Source organism: Halichoerus grypus, unplaced genomic scaffold (assembly GCF_964656455.1).
Source record: "Halichoerus grypus unplaced genomic scaffold, mHalGry1.hap1.1 HAP1_SCAFFOLD_170, whole genome shotgun sequence".
In the NCBI taxonomy this organism is placed as follows: Eukaryota; Metazoa; Chordata; class Mammalia; order Carnivora; family Phocidae; genus Halichoerus; species Halichoerus grypus.
This window is the reverse complement of record NW_027555097.1, coordinates 1-20,312: the sequence shown is the minus strand read 5'-3', so window position 1 is coordinate 20,312 and position 20,312 is coordinate 1. Positions and strand designations below refer to the sequence as shown.

The window sequence follows — 20,312 nt, the reverse complement described above, 5'->3', positions numbered from 1 at the left end:
TTTGAATAAATAATGAGTACTTGGTTTTCAGTACTGCTGGATGATGGCACATATTAGAGAAGAGGTAAGAATGGGACAAATAAATAGCTTCTGTAGGGTAAATTAAATGGGATGAACAAGACAGAACAAATGTTTCACAGATGTTGAATTATGATCATAAAGCCACCCAGAATTCAAATTAATCCTAATACCACAAACCAGCCTGATGTTTAGAAATCAACAGACAGGGCGCCTGGGTGGCTCAGTCGTTAAGCGTCTGCCTTCGGCTCAGGTCATGATCCCAGGGCCCTGGGATCGAGCCCCGCATCGGGCTCCCTGCTCGGCGGGAGGCCTGCTTCTCCCTCTCCCACTCCCCCTGCTTGTGTTCCCACTCTTACTGTGTCTCTCTCTGTCAAATAAATAAAATCTTTAAAAAACAAAAAATCAACAAACAACATGGAAGAGATATGAGTCACATCTATTCTTTCATCTTTGAACATGAAAAATAATCATAGAAAGACAAAAATGCACACTTTCACCACATGTATTCAGCATACTGTCAGAAGTTTTAATCAGAGTAATTAGGCAAGAAATAACAGATATCCAGACTGGAAAGGAGGATGCAAAATTATCAGTTTGCAGATGACATGAATTTATATACAGATAACTGTTAAGATTCCACCAAAAAAGGGGCACCTGGATGGCTCAGTCGGTTAAGCGTCTGCCTTTGGCTCAGGTCAGGATCCCAGGTCCTGGGATTGAGTCCCATGTCTGGCCCCTTGCTCAGTGGTGAGTCTGCTTCTCCCTCTGCCTGCCACTCCCCCCTGCTTGTGCATGCTCTCTCTCTCTGACAAATAAATAAAATCTTAAAAAAAAAAAAAAAGATTCCTCCAAAAAAACCTGTTAAATAGATGAATTCAGCAAAGTTGATGAAACAAAATTAACACACAGAAAGTACTTGCATTTCTATACATTAACAGTGAACACTGAAAAGTAAATTAAGAAAGCAATTGTTTAATAGAATGAAAGAGAATAAAATGCAAAGACTCGAACACTCAAAACTATAAAACATTGCTCAAAGAAATCTAAGATGATATAAATAAATGGAAAGTATCCTGTTCGTTGGATACTTAATGCTGTGAAGATGACAATACTACCCAAAACAATGTATGGATTAAATACAATCTTTATCAAAATCCCAATAGTTTTTTTTTCACAAATAGGAAAACCCATTCTAAAATTCATATGGAATCTCAAGGGACTCCAAATAGCCAAAACAATCTTTAAAAAGAACAAAGAGGACTCATACTTCTAGATTTCAAAACTTACTACAAAGTTAATCAAAACAGTGGTACTGGCATATGGACATATAGGCCAATGGAACAGAATAAATAGTCCAGAAATAAAGACTTGCATTTACAATCATTTGATTTTTGAGAAGGGTGCCAAGACCACACATGAAAAGGACAGTCTTTTCAACAAATGGTTCTGGAAAACTGCACACCCACATGCAAATGTATAAATTTTATACCAGACACAAAAATTAACTTAAGATGGATCAAAGACCGAAACTTAAGAACTAAAATCATAAAACTGTTAGAAGAAAAAATAGGGGGAAAGATTCATATTGGATTTGGCAATGATTTCTTGGATATGACACTGAAAGCAAATACAACAAAAGAAAAAGTAGATAAATTAGATCTCAACAAAAAATTTTTTTAAAGATTTATTAGCCATTCTAGAGAGTGGGGGAGGGGCAGAGGGACAGGGTGAAAGAGAAGCCCAAGCAGACTCCCTGCTGAGTGGGGAGCCCAATGTGGGGCCCGATCCCATGACCCCAAGATCATGACCTGAGCCAAAATCAAGAGCCAGAGGCTCAAATGACTGAACCCAGGAGCCCCTAGATCTCAACAAAATTAAAAACTTTTGTTCAACAAAGGACACTATCAAGAGAGTAAAAACACAACCCACAGAATGGGATCAACGCAAATCATATAACCGATAAGGGATTAATATCCAGAATATATAAAGAACTCTTGAAACAAAAACAGGACTTGAACAGACATTTCTCCAAAGACAATATGCAAAAGGCAAACAAGCACGTGAAAAGATATTAAATCATGTCATTAGGGAAATGCAAATCAAAACCACAATAAGATACCACTTCATACCCATTAGGATCAAAAAAATTGAAAATAACAAGTGTTGATGAGGATATGGACAAAATGGAATCCGGGTACACTGCTGTCAGGAATGTAAAATGGTAGTCTGTGGAAATTAGTTTGGTGGTTCCTCAAAAAGTTAAACATGGAATTACCATGATCCAGCAATTCCATTCCTAGGTATATATCAAAAAGAATTGAAAGCAGGAACTCAAACAGATACTTGTACAACAATGTTCATAGCAACATTATTCACAACTGCCAAAGGGTAGAAACAACACTTTGGATAAACAAAATGTGCTATATACATACAATGGAATATTTTGCAGCCATAAAAAGGAACGAAATTCTGATACATGCTTTATGAATGAAACTTGAAAACATTATTGTGGTGTAATAAAATATATATGTATTTGGTCTTTGTTCCTAGCTCCTGGTGCTGAGCTCCTAAAATCCTGGTAAATTCCTGAGTGATAGGAATACCTGTTTTATGCTAATGATTCCTACTTGGGTATGGTGGGGAAAGGCTAGATAGCTTCAGGATGGGGCTAGTTATCAGGAAAACTATGTGATTAGAGGGTTAGAACTTTCAGCCCCATCCCCAATCTCTAGGGAGGAGAGAGGTCAACCAATGATGCCAAGATAAGCTTTGGGGGAGCCTTCTGGATTGGTGAACACATCATATGCTGGGAAGGTGGTACACCCAGAGAGAACATGGAAGCTATGACACACCCCCTACTCCCATACCTTGCCCTCTTCCATTTGGTTGTTCCTGAGTTGTATCCTTTATAATAAAATTGTTAAGTATGGCTTTTTCCTGAGTTCTGTGAGTTGTGCTACTAATTATCCAACCTGAGACGGGAAGGATGGGAGGAAGTCATGGAAACCTCCAAATCTGTAGTAGGCCAGAGGCAGAAGTGGGGGTAGCCTGGAGGCCCTATTTGCAACTGGCACCTGAGTGCGGACAACCTTATGGGACTGAGGCCTTACCTTGTAGGGTCTGTGTTAACTCCCTCCAATAGTTAGTGTCAGAATTGAATGGAATTGTAGGAAACCCAGTTGATGTCAGAGATTGGAGAATTGGCAACAGAACTATGTTATCTGGTGTCAAAGAAGACACCAAATAATTTTGCTAAGTGAAATAAGCCAGACACGAAAGAATAAATATTTTGATTCCACTTATATAAAATACAGAGATTGGGCAAATTCATAGAGACAGAAAGTAGAAAAGATGTTACCAAGGGCTGGGGAAAGCAGGGAATGGAGAGTTATTATTTAAAGGCTACAGAATTGCTGTTTGGGATGATGAAATAGTTCTGGAAATGAGTAGTAGTGATGGCTCTACAATACTGTAAATGTATTTAATGCCAATGAATTATATACTTAAAAAGGGCTAAAATGATAAATTTTGTTATGTACATTTTACAATAAAAAGGTAACAAAAATATATTTTAAAAATAGTAATCAGATACAAATACAAAAACATATCCCACCTACCCTTGTAAATATTATTTCAAAGGTTCATAAATGCTATAAACTTCAGAGGGTCTCATATTTAAATTACTTAAAAGTGTAAGGATACTCCTTTGAACAAAATATGAATCTCAGAGTCCACAATGATAACATCAAGTAGGTGGGGAGAGCAGAAATTGGAAAATTCTTTCTTATAGCAGAATGCTGACTAATAAATGTAGAATAGAGTTAGAAAATCACACTTTTGAAAACCTCATAGTAGTAATTATTTCAGGAAATAGTCAACTCAAGGATGCTAAAACTGGAAAGTGAAAGTTTGATGAGAAACAGATATTTACATAGTCTCAAAGTATCTCTCCATAAACTTAATACAAAGGAAAAATTTACAAGGAAGAAACCTGGTGGGCACCATTTTAACCACATGATCAAAGTTACTACCATTGCTAATGACAAAAACCAACATTATGTGCTTCCTGACGTGAAACACTTGAAAGAGCACAGCATCATTTATGTAGTATTTCTGGAATAATGCATAACCTGAATCAAATCATGCAAAAACAGAGTGAAGGGTATCTACAAAACAGTCTGTCTTTTCCAAAAATGTCAGTATCGTTAAAGACAAAGGGCTAGGGAATCATTCCAGATTAAAGGTGACTAAAGAGATACGAAAACTAAATGCAACATGTGATCCTGCTGGGAACCATGCATCAAGAAGAGAAACTGATATAAAGGATATTGAGACAACATGAAATTTAAATCTGGACTTAAGATTGGATAATACTAGATATCAATGATAAATGTCCTAATTTGGATCATTGCTCTGTGGTGCTATGAATGGATGGCCTTATAATCAAGGGTAAAGGTAAGGGGCATGGTATCTGCAATTTACTATCAGTTGATTCAGAAGAAAACATTTTAAAAGAGAAGAAAAAATTATTTATAAATTTATATATACATATATAGAGAGAGAGAAAGGGGAGGGGTGAGTGAAGAGAACAAATGTGACATAACAATTAGTCAATCTGGGTGAAGAGTATATGGGAGTACTGTACACTACTATTGCAATTTTTCTGTAAATTTGATATTGTTTCAAAGTTAAAGTTTGCTTTTTTTTAAAGGATATGAAAGACTTCCCACAGAGGTATGCCATGTTCATGCTTCTGGAGAGTCCCTAGCTTTCATCAGACTTGTGAACACTCCCTTCAAAAAGGGTTAAGAACATCCCCTTTTCATTATTACCTGCATTTCTATATTTGACCATATTCCCTCATTCTACTAAATGGCACTTAAATTCAAATAGCAAAGATAAAGATCTTGCATTGAGCGAGACAGGATGGCTTCTAGTTAGTCTGAGTATCAGAAAACAAAACAAGATTTTAAGTAAAGCAGTAAAACTTAAATACTGTAAAAAATAATAGCTTTTGCTACATTAGCAATGAATATTATTCTTTCTTCCATTTTTAAAAACCAATTGTTGCCCCAAAACATTATTCTCATTTGTTTTATAATCATTTAGTCATTCATTCTGGAAATATTTATTGATTTCAAACAAACACTGTTCACTGCTAGAGGGGGGAAAAAAGCTGCAAATAATCACTAATTGACTCTTTTCATTGAAATTGCAATTAAAATATATTTATTACATTAGAAAGTGAAGTTTACTCTTTGTGGCTGAGATAGAGGAATATGATTGTGGGTGAAAAATGAATAAACAGTAAAACAAAAAAATAGTTTAAAATAAGAAAATCACATATGCAATTTCACAAGAAAATGAATTGCAATTCACCTTTACTTTTATTTTATGTTGCTTAATTCTACATACATTACACATATACATATATACTTGTTATACAAAAATGTATACAAAAATCCAAGTAATTTAATATCTAAAAAAGGAAGAGGGAGATACTGCATTTGATTTCTGGTACTCTTCCATTTAAATACTTTTAAAATTCAGATTTCAAGGAGACAAATCGAAAGCCATTAATTTTTCAGAAAGCTTTGTGTTCACATAAATTTATCATTCAAGTATATTTTTATTGAAACAATAAACCATTTGGTTGCAAAGTCAAACTGAATAAGCCATGGTACTGAGCAAAAGCAGAACTTTCTTTAGCTCTGCTTTTATCAGCCTAGAATCAACTTCTAACATACGAAATGCAGAGCACAACAGTGATTTTTAACCTTATACTATTAAATGCCATATTACATAGCTGACAATGCATAGCACACCCTATATGGTGTGTCTACAGATTCTTGTTAAAAAATATAATACTAAAAATAATAATAATTATTAGAAATTTTACTGTTCCTAATCTCTTTTTTATTCAATTTGAAAAACAGTGTATCTTTTCCATTGTGCTTGGCAACTTGACATCATACCTAAATAAATAATTTAAACATCGTGTGGACCAAATATATACGTAAACTTTTAAAAATTCTTGGTATTGTTTAATTCAGTTATAATTTCAGTTCTATAGTTATCAATCAGAGCAAATATAAAGAATTTAAAATTTAAAAAAAGAATTTAAAATAATATTCCTCAACAATGTGTTAGCATGTTTTTACAGAGTGAATTGCTGAGGCATAAAAACATTACATGATTCGCCCAAGGTCATGAAAGGAATAAGAGGTGGATGAATGGTATTTCTTCTCTAACTTCAGTGTCTGTACTGAATTATGCCATCCTGCAAAATTAGCTCAGTGCAACAGATGCAGAAATTAGATGCAATATTTTAGGAATGTTTATTTAACCTAAACTGCGATTATTAATGAACTTAATTTTTAAAATCTCTATGTTTATTATACATTATCAGGAATTTATAAAAAGAAACATGATCATTTTCTGAATTATTAGGCATGTAATGAGTTACTGTTTAAATGTGACACAACTGATTGCAAAAACAAAATCAACAATACAATTTTAAACAAACAAGTTCAGTCTAGAATGCTTATTAACATTTTTTTTTAAATAGTAATTATAGAACCTACAAAATTTAGAGGACAGTACCACAGACACAAACATACTAATATAAATGGATTAAATCGTCTTCTAGTTGGTCTTTTGTTTTTTATGAAAACGTTCTAACAAAGCGCTCATAATGTTTCCCGGTATTCTTTGGTGCTTATCAATCAAAGCTTGAACAGCATTCTTTGTCTATTAAGAAAACAAAAGAAAAGCCATTATTCTTTTAGTTCTCAAAATAGATCATTTATGTTGTAAAGATTTTAATATACTACTTTCAAAAAAGTCCTTCTTAATTTAGCACCCATCTCTCCTCAAAATTAGTGACTTCCTTCTCAGCACACCCACAGTGTAGTGTAGTCCTCATACTGATTTTATTATGCTGGAAGTACAGTAATGTTACATGGCTATTTTCTACACCAGACTGTAAGTTCCTTAAGACATAGCTTTGTATTTCTCCAGCACCGAGCACAGCAATGCTTTGCATACAATAAACACTACAAGGAATTGAAGGAGAAAAATCAGAAGAAAAAAAGTAGTAGGAAATTTTCTAGTGGAAGTTTTACTCCTTTCTATTCATGAATAAACTTTTGTGTATTTTTCTTTCATCACTACACACCCAAACAACTACAGCAGGCAGTGCAAGAGGACAAAGTGAGGAAAACTATGAATGAGCTGATATACTTTTTAGTTCATTAGGTCAATTTCTAGAGAGTTTAACAGGAATTTAAATTAGGTCACAGCAATGGAAAAGTCTATTAAGATATAATAAGAAATCTCCCAAAACTATTTGTTTCCCATTCAATTCACGACAAATTTCAATAATTTTTACTTCTAGATCAGTTTGTGGCTATCTAAAAAAATTTCTGTGCATGCACATAATGCATGTGTGTACCCGCATACACACTTCCTTTCAGATGCTAGCCTTTCAATAGCCTTCTTTTTGTAAATCTTGGACCTTCATCTTTTTTTTAAGTTTTTAGTTAAATTCCAGTTAGTTAACATACAGTGTAATATTCATTTCAGGTGTACAATTTAGTGAATCACCACTTCCATACGTTACCCGGTGCTCATCAGAAGTGCCCTCCTTAATCTCCATCAACTATCTCACCCATCCCTCCACCCACCTCCCTTCCAGTAATGATCCATTAGTTCTCTATAGTGAAGAGTCTGAGCTGCATCTCTTTTAAAATATAATTAATAAATCCTAGCCCAAAGATGTATTTTAAAAATATGCCTCTCTAGGGGCGCCTGGGTGGCTCAGTCGTTAAGTGTCTGCCTTCGGCTCAGGTCATGATCCCAGAATCCTGGGATCGAGCCCTGCATCAGGCTCCCTGCTCGGCGGGAAGCCTGCTTCTCCCTCTCCCACTCCCCCTGCTTGTGTTCCCTCTCTCACTGCCTCTGTCAAATAAATAAATAAAATCTTTATTTAAAAAAGTATACCTCTCTAAAGCACAAGTTTTCACATCTATTAAAGGAGAACTATTTCATACACTTATTGTAAATATTAAATGAAATTGCAACCATGTCCTCAGGTACTTGGCACAGTGACTAAAAGTGGCTAATACAGGTTGTTTTCTGTGAAGTATATTCTTTAAATTGTATTCATGTATTTAGAAAACAGATGCTTTGGAAGCTATAACATTAGTGCAACAAGTCTCTAATCTCAAGCTCAAAACTTAATAAACGGATCAAGTACAAAGTAATAAAAACGTAAGATCATTTGTAAGATGTACCTGTCATCTGAGATGTGAAAAGAAAGCATTTGGAAGTTCAGACTTGAGAGCTCATTTGGTGGGAAATGACAGGGAAGGACACATGAATGAGCTGCTCTTTGGTCTGGGTCTCCAAGGACCAGTAAGATTTCACTGACAATGAAGGCAAAAGCAGGAGGAAAAAGACCACAGGAAAACAATTGCCTAAGGAATGGTGAGTTCATGAGTTTGGCTGGAGTTTCAGGTATGTGTTCAGAAGCTGGGTGTACAAGGCTCTAAAATTAGAATTCAATTAAATCATGAAAGGCGTTAAACACCAAGTGAAAAACTATAGACTTAATTTAATATGAACTGAGGTGTCAAGGAAGTGTTGTGGGTGACGAAATATCAGGGCAATGCATTAAGAAAATACAACTCTTACAAAATCACCAATGACACCTTTCTGTCACCAAACCCAGTACCATTCTTTTAATCTTACTTGACCTCTCAATCACCATTGATCTTGCTTCTGAAATTCTCATACTGGAGGAAAAGCTAGCTTTTCTTCTAGCTTTCAGGCTGCTCCTTTCCAATCTTCTTTGCAGATTTATAATCCCAAAATCAGGCACTGACTTATTCTTCAAAGGTTCAGACAACTTTAATTAACTTTCATTTGCTGATGACTCCTAAATTTGTATCTCCAGCCCGCTCAGCTTCATATAGGAATATTCAATATGACTTCCCATGAATGTTTTAAAGGCACCTCAAATTCAATATCCTTAAGACTAACCTAACATTCTTTCCCTCATACTTTGTCTTTTTCTTAGTTCCTTCCCTATTTCAGCAAATGACACTACCATGAACCTAGCCAAGTAAGCCAAAACCTAGGAGACACCCTTAACAACTCCTGCTTCCCACTCACAATGGCTAATCCATCGGCAACATCCATTTGTTTCACCTCCCAAATACCACTCACATCTATCCACTTCTCTCCAACTTCTTTCCACCCTAACAATACATATATATGATATATGCATGTATATATGAACAAACCTATATTTACATATATGTGTGGATGTGTGGATGAGACTGTAGAGAGAGAGTTAAAGAGACAGACAGAAACAGACACTGTAAATGCAGAGATGGAAAAATAGATTAAGCTGAGAGAACTTTCAGGAAATGTCCCAAGTGCCCTGTTCAGCATTAGCACACTATATTTTAATTTAGATTTAGATAATGCTTACAAAATGGTTTTCCACAGTCAAATGACTGAACAATCTATCACCCATTTTTAAATGAGATTTCATTTCTACATTAATTTGGATGCTAATAATTTTGAATTTGTGATAATCCAGGGATCATTATCTTACAGTTTATGCTTATATTATTAACAATGAAGATTGGAAAATCATGACAATATATTCACAAAAGGAAAATTTCAAGTATTCCTTATTTCAAGTATACTTTAGTTCAATAATGACAATGTACAATCAAAAATACGAATACGGCAACTATGTATGGATGTATTTAAATAAATTCCCCCAAGAAATTCTACTATGCTTTGGTAGACTACTTGTTACTTTTGGTACTGATAATAAAGTACATAAAGTAACTGGAGAGGGTCATTGAGGTATTTCAAGGATTCAGAAAGGCCTTCTATCTTAAATAGGTAAGGTTGTACTATGTTTATATATTTTAATATATAAAATATCTAATTCTACCAGTGACATGAATGTGAGTAAATTTTGCTCTCATATGAAAAAACCTCATATGAAAAATCAAGGCACTGGAATTTAACTGGAATTTTCCTTAACTGAGGAAAATAAGGGAACAGGGTTCATTTAAGAGACCTGAAAGAAATGTCTGAGATCATCTAGTTCAATTTATCTGCTCTACAAATAAGGAAACTGGGACCTAGAGAAGAATATATTTATCCAAAGTGACACTGCTGCCTAGTGGTAGTGCGAGGATTATAACCCAGATCCCTGAACCTCCACACCAGGCTTTTCCCCCTCCTTCTCTATTACCTTCTATTTTGCCCATAAAAATATATGGTATTTGTAAAAAGTGTTCCTAAGTAGCTCTGACCCACTTAAATCCTAATAGACAGGAAAAAAATTTTAAAAGAACAAAACAGAATTTGGTTATATTCTACAGGAGAATGCACTGTTTGGGGGCAGCAAAGAAATGTGTTATATTAATAGTAAAGTGCATGCGGGTAGAAGCAACGTCACTGGGTAAGGTCTCACCCTGGTGTAAAAGCTCATGGAGCCCTATCAGTAAGGCATCACTTCAGGATCAAGATGAGAGAAGCATCATGCACTCAGAGAGCATGTCCTGACCCTGAAAACCAGTGTCAAAGAGTTTTGTTTTCAGGATGCAGGAGGACAATAAACTGTGAGTATTTAATGGACCAGCAGCATAACTGGCGGTAAGTTTTCTAAGAATGAAGTTCATAGACAAGGCACATAATGTTTCTTTACTCTTCCCTTCATGAAACTTCCTATCTATTTGAATTTCCTACCTGATTTGAATAGTCTTATCTAATATAACATTATAGCTGTTTCAGCTGTACATCCTTTTCTAAGTGTCTGGTCTTGCTGAGTCCCAGTATGGTATAATAGATTACAGTGATTCATCCCCTCTGCCTACCAGCCCCTGTCTTTTGGGCCATCCTTTGGGAAGAATACAGATACTGTCCCAGTCAAGTCTAGTGTGGCCGTGTGACTGCTTTGGCCAGTAAAATGTCAGTGGGAGTAAGTGAGCCACTTCCAAACAGAAGCTTTAAAAGGTTCCACTCCTGACATTTTCTTTTTACCATGGCAACATCCCACATGTATCAGCCTGAACCCAGGAGAAAGAAGAGATGGACCTCAGGGGAAATACAACATGAACAAGAAGTAAGCTTTACTGCGTCTGAGATTGGTTGTTTGTTACTGCAGCACACCCCAGCAAAACTGACTAAATCATCCAGTTTTCTTACGTGTAGAACAGCAATAATAAGGTTTACCCTACAGGATTAAAGCAGACTTATGCATAGGAAATGTCATCACAGATGACATGATCTTGTACATAGAAAACCCTAAACACTCCATAAAAGAACAGTTAGAACTAATAAACAAATTCAGCAAAGTTGCAGGATATAAAATCCACATACAAAACTCAGTTGTGTTTGTATACACTAACAATGAACACTCTGAAAACAAAACAAAAAACAAAAAACAATCCCATTTACAATAGCATCAAAAAGAATAAAATACTCAGGAAAAAACGTAACCAAGGAGGAGAAAGTCTCACACACTGAAAATTATAAAACACTGCTGAAAGAAATTAAAGACACAAATAAACAGAAAGACATCTGTGTTCATGGATTAAAAGATTTAATATTAAGCTGTCCATTCTATCCAAGGTGGTCTACAGATTCAAGGCAATCCCTATCAAAATCCCAACAGCATTTTTTGCAGAAGTAGAAAAAAAAAATCTTAAAATTCATTTGCAATTTCAAAGGACTCTTAATAGACAAAAGAAGAAAGTTGTAGGCCTCATACTTCCCAATTTCAAAACATATGACAAAGCTACAAAAATCAAAACAGTGTGATACTGGCATAGAGACAAACATATAGACCAATGGAACAGAACAGACAACCCAGAAATAAACATTTGCACATATGGCAAATGATCTTAGATAAGGGTGCCAAGACCATACAATGGGGAAAAGGCAGTCTCTTCAACAAATGATGGTAGGGAACTAGATATCCACATTAAAAAAGAATGAAGTTGAACTTTATCTTACATCATATATAAAAATTATCTCAAATTGGATTAAAGAACTAAACATAAGACCTAAAACTATAAAACTCCTAGAAGAAAATGTAGGAGAAAAGCTTCATGACAGTGGATTTGGCAATAATTTCTTGAATATGACACCAAAAGCACAGGAAACAAAGCAAAAATAGACAACTAGGACTACATCAAACTCAAAAACTTCTATACATCAAAAGAAACAATCAATAGGGTGAAAAGGAACCTATGGAATGAGAGAAAATATTTGCAAATCATCTATCTAATAAGGAGTTAATATCCAGAATATATAAAGAGCTTCTATAATTCAACAACAAAAAACCCAAATAATATGATTAAAAACATGAGCCAATACCTTGAACACACATTTCTCCAAGGAAGATACACAAATGGCCAACAAGCATACGAAATGATGCTCAACATCAGTTGAGATAATCATTAGAGAAATGCAAATCAAAACTACAATGAGATACCATCTCACACCCATTAGGATGGCTACCATCAACAAAACAAAACAAAACAGAAAATAACAAGTGTTGGGCACCTGGGTGGCTCAGTTGGTTAAGCGACTGCCTTCGGCTCAGGTCATGATCCTGGAGTCCCAGGATCGAGTCCCGCATCGGGCTCCCTGCTCGGCAGGGAGTCTGCTTCTCCCTCTGACCCTCCCCCCTCTCATGTGTTTGCTCTCTCATTCTCTCTCTCTCAAATAAATAAATAAAAAAAAATCTTTAAAAAAAAAAAAAAAAAAAAATAACAAGTGTTGATGAGGATGCAGAGAAATTGGAACCCTCATGTACTGCTGGTAGGGATGTAAAATGGCATGGCCAACTATAGAAAACTGTATGGATGAGGCTCCTTGAAAAGTTAAAAATAGAATTATCATAGTGTGAAATAATAGAAAATACATATTGGTCTCTGCTCCTGGCTCCTGGCACAGAGCTCCTGAAACTCTTATAATTTCCTAAGTGATAAGGGTACTAGAAGCACCTTTTGTTCTAATATTTGGTTTCTGACTCCAGTTCCTGATGCAGTGCTCCTGAAATCCTTATAATTTCCTGGGTGATAAAAGTGTCTTTTGTTCTATTGGACTTATGGATGGCTTCTGGATAAGAGCTGGTCACCAGAAAGACCAAACCATGATTAGAAGCTTAGAATTTTCAGCTCGACTCCATCACCCCCCATAAAATCCCAATAGTACAGAGTTCAGGGAGCTTCCAGGTGGGTGAACACATCCACACCAGGAAGGTGATGCACCCTAACTCCACAGGGGCCCTGCATTTGGAGCCCTCCCATTCTTTGCCCTACATTATCTCTTTATCTGGCGGTTCATCTGTATCTTCTATCATATCATTTAATAAACTGATAAAAGTAAGTGTATTCCTGAGTTCTGTGAGACATTCCAGCAAATTAATTGAACCTGGGGAGGGGTCATGGAACCTCCAATTTGTAGCCAACTCAGACAGAAGTTGTGGGTTACCTGAGGACCCAGTACTCGTGATTAGCATCTAGAGTGGGGTGGGAATAGCCTTGTGGGACTGAGCCCTTACCCTGCGGCATCTATGCTATCTCCAGGTAGACAGTGTCCGAACTGAGTTAAATTACAGGACCTCCAGCTGGTGTCAGAGAATTGCTTGGTGGGGGAGAAACCTCCACACATTTGGTGACCAGAAGTGTTAGAAGTCACGTTGTGTGTAAAAGTAAAGGAGACTCACAAGTGAAAGAAAGGCATAGTACAAAAGAACTGGGCTTTTCCCTATAGGAGGGAAAAGCTGGAGTTTTTTCTTTCCACATATCCAGCAATCTCACTTCTGGTATATATCCAAAAGAATTCAAAACAGGATCTTGAAGACATATTTGCACATGGATTTTACCTGTAGCATTATTCACAACAGCCAAGAAAATGGAAGCAACCCAAATGTCCAACAATGAATGAATGGATAAACAAAATGTGCCACATACATATAATGGAATATTATTCAGCTTTAAAAAAAGAAGGAAATCCTGTCACATGCTACAATATGGATGGACCTGAAAGACATGCTAAGTGAAATAAGCCAGTCACTATGATTCCACTTTTCTATGATAGTCCAACTCATAGTACTAGAAAGTAGAATGGGGGTTGCCAGGGGCTGCAAGGAAGAAGTGGTGAACTGGTGTATGATTCTCCTCATATGCGGAATCTAAAAAAGATGAATTCGTGGAAACAGAGTAGAATGCGGGTTGCCAGGGTGTCGGGGAATAGGGAGACGTTGGCCAAGGGTGCAAACTTACAGTTCTAAGATGAGTAAGTTCTGAGGATCTAATGTGCAGCATAGTTACTTACAGTTAATAATACTGTATTATATGTTAGAAAGTTGCTAAGAGAAAAGGTCGTAAATATTCCCACCACACACGCAAAATGGTAATTATGAGGTGCTGCAAGTGTCATCTAACCTTATTGTGATAATCATTTCACAATATACACATGTATCAAATTTTCACCTTGCACATTAAACTTTTACAGTGTTATATGTCAATTATATCTCGATTATAAAGCTGGGGGAGAAAAAGAATCTTGCATAGACCATAAAGGAACCAGAATAAAATGTTGATGGATATATATGGAAAAAAAAAGAGAGAGAGAGAAAGAATGGGTAGTTGGTGTTCAGTGGGTATAGAGATTCAATTTAGCAAGATGAGAAGGTTCTAGAGATTGGTTTCACAACAATGTAAATATATATTTAGCACTAATAAAACATACACTTAAAAATGGTTAAGTAATAAATTTTATATTTTTTACCACAACTTTAAAACTTAAAAAAAAATCACAGTATACATACAAAAGGCTGGTATAAAGTTATAATCAAAACACATTCATCCCATTCTCCAGGTGATTCAATAATATGACATTCATGGCTTTTATCTAGTTTTATACTCTCCGAAGGTGTAACTGCAAGCTGAGTGGTCTTTTCTTCCTTGATGTCTTTGCAGGGATGAATATTACTGATCACTCCTGTTTTTTAAACATCCTCACCTGCTGACTTCTCTCACACAAATTTACTTATTCCCCACCTCTCTGCCATCTCCCTTTCTGTCAGCTTTGGGTGTTTCCCTTGGCACACCCCTTACATGTTACTTGCCCTACGGTCTGTCCTAAGTCCTCTTCCTTCTCTCTCTAAGCTGCTTTGTAAAGCTCATGACTTCAGTAACTGTCTCATGCAGACAACTTCTAAAACTTCATCATCAATTCTGACCTTTCTCCCAAACTCCAGTGCAATATTTTTTAAAACCTATGCAGGGGCGCCTGGGTGACTCAGTTGGTTAAGCATCTGCCTTAGGCTCAGGTCATGATCTCAGGGTCCTGGGATCGAGCCCTGAGCCCTGTGCTGGGCTCCCTGCTCAGTGGGGAGTCTGCTTCTCCCTCTCCCTCACCTGTGCTCTCTCTCTCCCTCAAATAAATAAACAAAAATTTTTTAAAAAGTATGCATATAAATATATACATACATATCCTGCAGGTAGCTATAGAATTAGGTTTCAAGTCTGGTTATTTTCTATCTCTGTAAAATCTCTCAAATCTGCACCTTGCTCTCCCTTTCAAGTAGATAAAAATATCATTATGTAATTCATTCATTCATCAAACATTTATTGAGACCTAATTAAATACCAAACGCTGTGCTGGGAACTGGAGACACAAGAATTCATAGCATAACCTCTGCTCTTAAAGAGCACACTTATGTGTATCTAAGTAATCACAATTGCTAGAGTCATCCTCACAAACCATTGTAGAGAAACAGATTATACATCTGCTTGCTTCCGCCAAACAAATTTGAATGAAACTGATATGAGCCACTCCCAAACAGAGGCCTATCCTAATTGAAATGTATTTGGTAGACAAATTCCCTAGTCTGATAGTTAAGGGCCTAAAAATATAGCTCCTACTTACTTTTCCGGTTTCATCTCAACCAAACCCTACCCATTAAGCTAGTGATTCCCCAATTGTTATTAAGTGCTATTGAAGGAAAAACAAAACAAGTTTTGGTCAGGTGAGAATGGAAAATGTGCTTTGAAACAAAGTTAAATAGACCTCTTTGTTGCAGGGCTTCTTAGAACCTTTAATATGTTAATGTGTTTTGCAAAATTCCTGGAGGAGAATTTATCAGGCAGTTTTTCCCAACCCTGCTGTTCTAACGCCCTCAGACTGCTCACCATTGTTGGTACATGGTCAACTTCCCTACCACCATTTCTTTGTTCATACTCTTCCTCCAACCCCAAGTCCGCATGTCCAAGTCACATCCTTCTTTCAAGACCCACCACAAATGCCCTCATTCCAGAAAGCTTTTCCTATTTTTTCCTTCACAAAGCAGTCTTTTTCCCCTTTGAGCTTCTACTGTCTCACTCAAATTCAGCCTCCATATTGTTCCCAGTGATCTTTGCAAATGCAAACCTATTACACCATTCACCTATTTTCAAGAGCACCACATGCCACCCCTGCCCCAGCTTTCAGGAAACAAAATCAATTATAGGCCACCATAGTCCAGACCTGTCCTGTGTTTCTAGCCTCATCTCCCATAACATATATTCCTTTTAGCTATAAAAGACTACTCTCAACTCCCCGAAGATTTTATGCTATATCATATTGCCATCCATTTATACATTCAGTTTCCTCTCCCTCATTACTCTCTGTCCAGCTAATTCCTTGTCTTTCCAAACTGAATTCAACCATCACCTCTCTCAAGGAGGCATCCCCGATCTAATTTAGATATCTTTCCTTTGTGCTTCCATAATACCCTAAGACAGCAGTTCTCAATCAGATGGGATTTTGCCCCGCTGGGCGTTACATGAAGAGGTCTAGAGGCATTTTTTATTATCACAATCAGTGAGGGTCAAGTGAGGATGGGGAGTGCTACTGGCATCTCGTGAGTAGAGGTGAGAGACAGTGGTAAGCATCCTCCGGTGCACAGCACAGGCCTCCACAACAAAATGTCAGTAGCACCCAGGTTAAGAAACCTTGCTGTAAGCACACCATTGTGGTTAATGCATCACCACATAAACGCTGATTTAGTTCTTCAGCTCCCACACTGGACTGCAAGTTCCTAGGACGACAGTATTCACTATTGTTAATAATGTTAATACCCAGCATTCACGGAGCACTTACTGTGTCACTCACTGTTCTTTTTTTTTTTTTTTTTTAAGATTTTATTTATTTGACAGAGAGAGACACAGTGAGAGAGGGAACACAAGCAGGGGCAGAGGGAGAGGGAGAACAGGCTTCCCGCGGAGCAGGGAGCCCGATGCAGGGCTCGATCCCAGGACCCTGGGGCCATGACCTGAGCCAAAGGCAGACGCTTAACGACTGAGCCACCCAGGCGCCCCTCACTCACTGTTCTAAACAATGATCATGTACGATCTCACGTAATCCTCAGGGACAACTGTGAGTGGGTACTATTCTCTTCCCTGTTCTGCAGACTCCCTGAGGTCACACTGCACACGAACAGTGGAGCTAGGAATGACCTGATTTCATAACCCACACTCTTGAAAACTATTCCATTTTCCTGCCAGGATATTTCTATCAAACAAGAACAACACTTTCGTTTTATGGAAGTCAACTCTTTCTTCTGGACATCACTTATGACACTTTTTAATTACCAGTGCCAAGAGCCCCAACCTCTCAGCACTTGTGACACTTTAAAATGAGTGGTTCTTTGCTGCGGGGGGCCGTCCTGTGCATGGTAGGAAGTTCCCCGGCACCCCCGGCCTCCACTCACTACATGTCTGTAGCCCCACCACCTCCCAGGACCTGCCTGTCATGACAATAACTGAATGTCTCCAGACACTGCCAAACGGCCCCTGGGGGAGAAAGCGCCACTGATCTCAGGAACGTGTCTGTGGAATTAATTAATGAATTCAATTTTAATATAATAATTGAAAGTAAAAATCTGCTCAAAGATTAAGAAAGAAAGAATAATTTACCTTTTCAGCTAATTCTTCTGCTGTTATCTTTGGATCATAGGGGATAGGATCACCTAAATAGGTGCGTAATTTCACTGGAAAACCGCCATACATTGGAGCAAATGGATAGCGGAATTTTTCATAAAGCCACCTAAATAACCCTGTTTTAAAGTAAACAAAATTATTTTAATTGGTTAAATATTCTGAGCAACTGTAAACTTTCAAATTAATAATTAATAATGTAAGACTTAGAAGAAGATAGCAAACAGTATCATCTCCTGGCAATTAATACGTTTTTTTTTAAAGATGAGCTTTTCATCAATTCTAACGAATGTAGCACATTAATGTAAAATGTTAATATGAGAAGCTGGAGGGTGGTGAGAAGCTTTATGAGTACTCTTTGTACTTCCACTCAATTTTTCTGTAAAGCTAAAAATGACCCCCAAAATAAGGTTTATTAATTTTTTTAAAAATGAGCTTTCAAACATATGAGAATTTTAAAAGGCAAACCAATTACTATTATTACAAAGCCATGGGTAAAGACTGCAACCAAAAGCTAGAAGCTAAAAAGTCTAGAGACTCACAAATAAAGACTTATATGAATAAAAGAAAAAAAATAAAAGCATAAGATAAATTCACATAAACATGAAACTAAAATGCACCAATAAATAGGTAAAGAAAAAAACATTATTGTAAATTAAGAAAAATGCAGAGTAGCAAAGAATCACTAATGCTAATGACCAAGTATGAAATTTAGCAAGATTAAGAGCAGTAATAATGTAAAATAAACTGGAGGATTAAGTAAAAAAAGAAAGTCAAAAAGCAGTCAACAGTAATTTTTAAACCACTTTATAATTAAAGAAACAAAATTAGGAATAATTTCTGTTATGCAACTTAAATTCTGAAGAAATAACCTGAGAGAAAATTAGAAGAAATAATTCTACAGCAACAGCTAAACCTCACATCAATCTGCCTTTCCACCTTAAATTTGAAAAAGAAAAAGGGAAAAAATGTTAACACCTAAAAAAAGTAATAGAATATCAACAACATACCAACATTACACATAAAAGAAACAACAGAAGTTTAAAGTTTTTTAGGAGGGGATCTGTATGTGGATAGGAACAATATAGTGCTAGGGATATAAAATATAGTCAGTCAAATATATAAACCATAGGGTATAAAAACAAACTTAAAATTTCAAAATAAAAAGAAAACAACAGAGGAATTGCAAAGAAAAAGCACTTCTAATCGTTATCACTCCTATAACTACACTCAAAGCTTATTTTGTTACCCATAAATTAAAGTTAGGCAAAAAGAACTTTACAATATAAATGTATCATGGTTCAAAATATTTAAAAAGCAAAAAACAAGAAGTAACAGAAATGAACCAAAGGAGACGATACAACCTTAGGTTGTTAATCTTAATTCAGTATCATATTGTCATCCATTTTTAAAGCTGTAACTTCTTCAGCAGTGAGTTAGGAAGATAGTCTGGGCAATGGGTACATTTGTTCTAAACCTCAACAGCGTGGTTCAACCAAGGAAATTAGATAACTCACTCTGTAATTTTAAGAAGCCCGTGAAACAAATAAGCTTCAGTATGTATACGAGACTCTTAATAAAAATCTAACATCTCAGAACTGCCATTACTTAGAATCAGTTATCATTTAGACTTTAAATAGAAAAACATCTAAATAATATATCCATTATCTAAAGTAGTAATTCAAAAGAATTTCTTAGAGTGTTCAAAAGCCCAAGTATTTCAAAGATTATATTCTAAATATTACATTATAATTAGAAAACCGTACGAATCAGAACTTACTTGTTCCTCCAAGTGATCTAAATCCTTCTCGAATATTTTGTGTAAACATAGGAATAATGGGCTAGAGAGAGAATTTGAATTAAAAAGTGAATATATTGATCCATTCAATATCTCCACTGAGTCAATAATGCAAAATTTTGAGGGCCTGTTCAAGATTATGAAAATGAGGTATTTTTAAAATAAAGGTATACTTTTATTACCAGTGTGATTTATCAGACTAAATTTAACTTGATCATCTGTAAAAACAAAAATTGGAAACACTACCCTCTAGTGGTAATACATAATATTTCATTTACCAACTTTCCTACCTTCCACATAAACTCTTGACACTCAAAAGATTGCAGTAATCATTAATTTCATTAAATAAAATTAATGTGGTAAATTAAATTGATTTTGGTGGCCCACTGAATAGTTTGCTCACTGGAGAAAAAGTTACAAGGTAGATATTCCCTCTATGGGGAAATTTATATAAATTTAAATGACAGGTT

General features: G+C 36.1%; 1 protein-coding gene across 1 annotated transcript; it reads right to left on the bottom strand.

The window, feature by feature from the left end:
- Positions 1–5,385: 5,385 nt before the first annotated feature.
- LOC144380792 (DGAT1/2-independent enzyme synthesizing storage lipids-like) lies at positions 5,386–20,274 on the bottom strand. The gene is made up of 3 exons (XM_078065585.1): positions 19,825–20,274; positions 18,024–18,163; positions 5,386–6,771 (listed from the first exon to the last, which is right to left on the bottom strand). The coding sequence occupies exons 1-3, from the start codon at positions 19,871–19,873 to the stop codon at positions 6,667–6,669; spliced, it is 294 nt and encodes a 97-aa protein (XP_077921711.1). The 5' UTR covers positions 19,874–20,274; the 3' UTR covers positions 5,386–6,666.
- Between the last annotated feature and the right edge of the window lie 38 nt (positions 20,275–20,312).

Excerpts from the sequence above, each read along its gene's own strand:
- LOC144380792 (XM_078065585.1), bottom strand. The coding sequence starts at position 19,873 with ATGTTTACACAAAATATTCGAGAAGGATTTAGATCACTTGGAGGAACA. Across the intron at positions 18,164-19,824 it reads TAGATCACTTGGAGGAACAA|GGTTATTTAGGTGGCTTTAT; the intron begins GTAAGTTCTGAT and ends ACTTTAAAACAG. Across the intron at positions 6,772-18,023 it reads CAGAAGAATTAGCTGAAAAG|ACAAAGAATGCTGTTCAAGC; the intron begins GTAAATTATTCT and ends TTTTCTTAATAG.